The sequence below is a fragment of the Gavialis gangeticus genome, unplaced genomic scaffold (assembly GCF_001723915.1).
Source record: "Gavialis gangeticus isolate Ggan-Ray unplaced genomic scaffold, GavGan_comp1, whole genome shotgun sequence".
Lineage (NCBI taxonomy): Eukaryota > Metazoa > Chordata > Crocodylia > Gavialidae > Gavialis > Gavialis gangeticus.
Window position 1 is genome coordinate 26,476,783 of NW_017729011.1, and position 2,344 is coordinate 26,479,126.

Sequence of the window (2,344 nt, forward strand, 5' to 3'; positions counted from 1 at the left end):
CAAACAGCACATAAACCACCCCCAAAGCTCAGGAGGAAGGGAAGAGAAGGCTTTGCAGTAGACGCTGTAGTGCGAGGGATTAAATGCATTGGTCTCAAAATGCAGAGGCAAGCATCCTCAGAAGATCCCACCAGGCATAGGCTCCAGATCTGTTAAAGAGCTCTCGTACTGCTGCTAGATGTGTCAGTACAGAAAACTTCCTCCTGGCTTAACAGTCACGGACCTAAGGTGATTATCTGCTTCTGCCAGTTCCCAGTTGCAGCATTTCATGCAGACAGGTGTAACCCAAGCCAACTCTTACATGTTACTGCCAGTGCATTGCAAAAGTAAAAAGCTAGCAGCTCATTCAGGACAGTTACAGCCTGGTATTTAAACATGACTGTAGTTGTCCACCTTGTATCCCGCAACAGTTCTGTTTTGTCTATGGCGTAGGGGCACTCAAGCGTAGAGACACATACCTACATCTCTTGCTAGCTCTAACGGGAACAAAGTGCAGGCAGTGGGAAGAAAGTTGAACTCCAGTCCATACTGGTGTTTTGGTTGCAGAGAAGAGCCTGTGGTAGTGCAAGTACTGGAGAGTGGCAAACAAAACAGAAAAGAGCTAAGTTTCAGTGTAGTTTAGGAAGAAACCTGCAGCTCAGACGAGCTCCAGGTGGGTTCATTTTTGTTGCAAATGCTTTGCCCAGCCCTGTAAAGGAAGCCCTCTGTTCTGTGCATCCAACCAAGCACAAATGAAGCCACTTTAAAAGAGTGCCTAGGAAAAGAACCAGGATGTGTGACCTGGAGCACTGTCTGGTGCCCTCACCGGTGAAGTCTGTTGAAATTTCAGCCAATGAAGGGAAGAGACGGCCGTCCTTCCTTTATTCCAAACCAAGCCAGAAGACACGGGAGCTTGTGAAATGTAGCCACGTGCAAAGGTGTAGCGTGTCCAGGAAGGTTATGCCTTTAACTGGGTTCCCTTCCCGTGCAGATACGTCCTCTCCTGCATTGGGTCACACAGTAACCCTGTGCCAGGGCTGAGGGCCCGCGCCTGCACTCCTTGGCTCGCCAAGGCTACTGGTGGTGGGAAGCAGGGTCCCGCTGTGAAGACTGAGTGGCCCCTTTCCCATGTCCATTAGGAAAAGGTGCATCTTACATGCTGAAGACTGCAGTGTCCACAGCACACGGCAGACTGTCCACGCCACGTGGCCACGCGCCACCTTCTCTGCCATGTTGCTACCCTTTGCACTTCTGGCATCTGACTGCCAGTCTGTGCATAAAGAGCAGGCCCTTGCCGTGAAGGTGTTTACCCCCGTGCATGAAGAGCAGGTAGTTGCCCCTAGCTCGTGCTTTCTCATCCTAGCAGACAAGGCGCCTCTGTGTAAGACCTGAGCACCTGCCTCGGTACTTCTCTCTCTGCACAGGACCAAGCTTAACGTGTGCGTTTCGTTTGCAGGGAACGACTCCATTTTTCATGATATTGACAGCGATACCTCTTTAACTAGTTTGAGCGACTGTTTTCTTGCCTCCTCAGAAGTTAACTCCATGCAGGCTAGAGTAGGAAATCCCATTGACAGGCTGTACTCTATGCAGAGCTCATATTTCGCCTCATGAAAATAAAAGAAAAACAAGAGCCGGCATATCTTTAGCCAGTGACTTTTTCCAGTGCAGACTCTACAGCCATATGTCGTCCAGCTCTTCCTTCACAGTGACTCCGCTGCCTTTGGACTGCCAACAGCCTTTCTAGGAAGACTGTATATTAAACAAAGCGTTCAGCCACCACCCGCCCCTCGCCCTCACTTGCCCAGCTCGCACCAGGCCAAGAGGAAAGTGTGGAAAGAACGAAGACCCAGCTCTCCAGCCACCTTTGGTTTGGCTGGCTTTGAGCTCATCGTTTTAAAGGAAATGGATTTTGCCCAAAGCCAGACCTTTTCCCTCCTTTCTTTCTTCTTTTCTTTTGGATGTTTAAGCATTTTTTAGGAAGCCGCTGAAACCAACATCAGTCAACCATATGACAAATAAATCAAGGAAACTGGAGAGTCCTCCCTTTTCGTACTGCATGACTCATACATGTTGTGGACAAATTGCCATTTGAACTGTGAGAAGTTAATGTAAATGTGACGTTCAACATTTGTTTCCTTTCTACACTTTTTCTACATAACCCTAGGTCTGCTCATTAGTTTATAGCCCTTATACTGTATGATACGTAGAAAAACTGGTAACAATGAGACTTGTGGAGAAAGCCAGTGATTTCATAATAAAAAAGGTCTTTGACCCCAGAGAGAAGCTGCATGTTAGGGACAGGTCATTTAGACTAGTATTGATCTTAATTAATTAAAACAAAAGGTGCTTACAAGACACGGAG

The 2,344-nt window shown here is 47.8% G+C and overlaps 1 protein-coding gene across 1 annotated transcript in view; it reads left to right on the forward strand.

Annotated features, from left to right (window-relative positions):
* LMX1B (LIM homeobox transcription factor 1 beta) overlaps positions 1–2,016 on the forward strand; it is a 97,171-nt gene extending 95,155 nt beyond the window's left edge. The window contains exon 7 of the mRNA XM_019510922.1: positions 1,436–2,016. Within this exon, the coding sequence (XP_019366467.1) occupies positions 1,436–1,593 (158 nt within the window). The 3' untranslated portion in view covers positions 1,594–2,016. The remainder of the gene's footprint in view (positions 1–1,435) is intronic.
* The last annotated feature ends 328 nt before the right edge of the window (positions 2,017–2,344 follow it).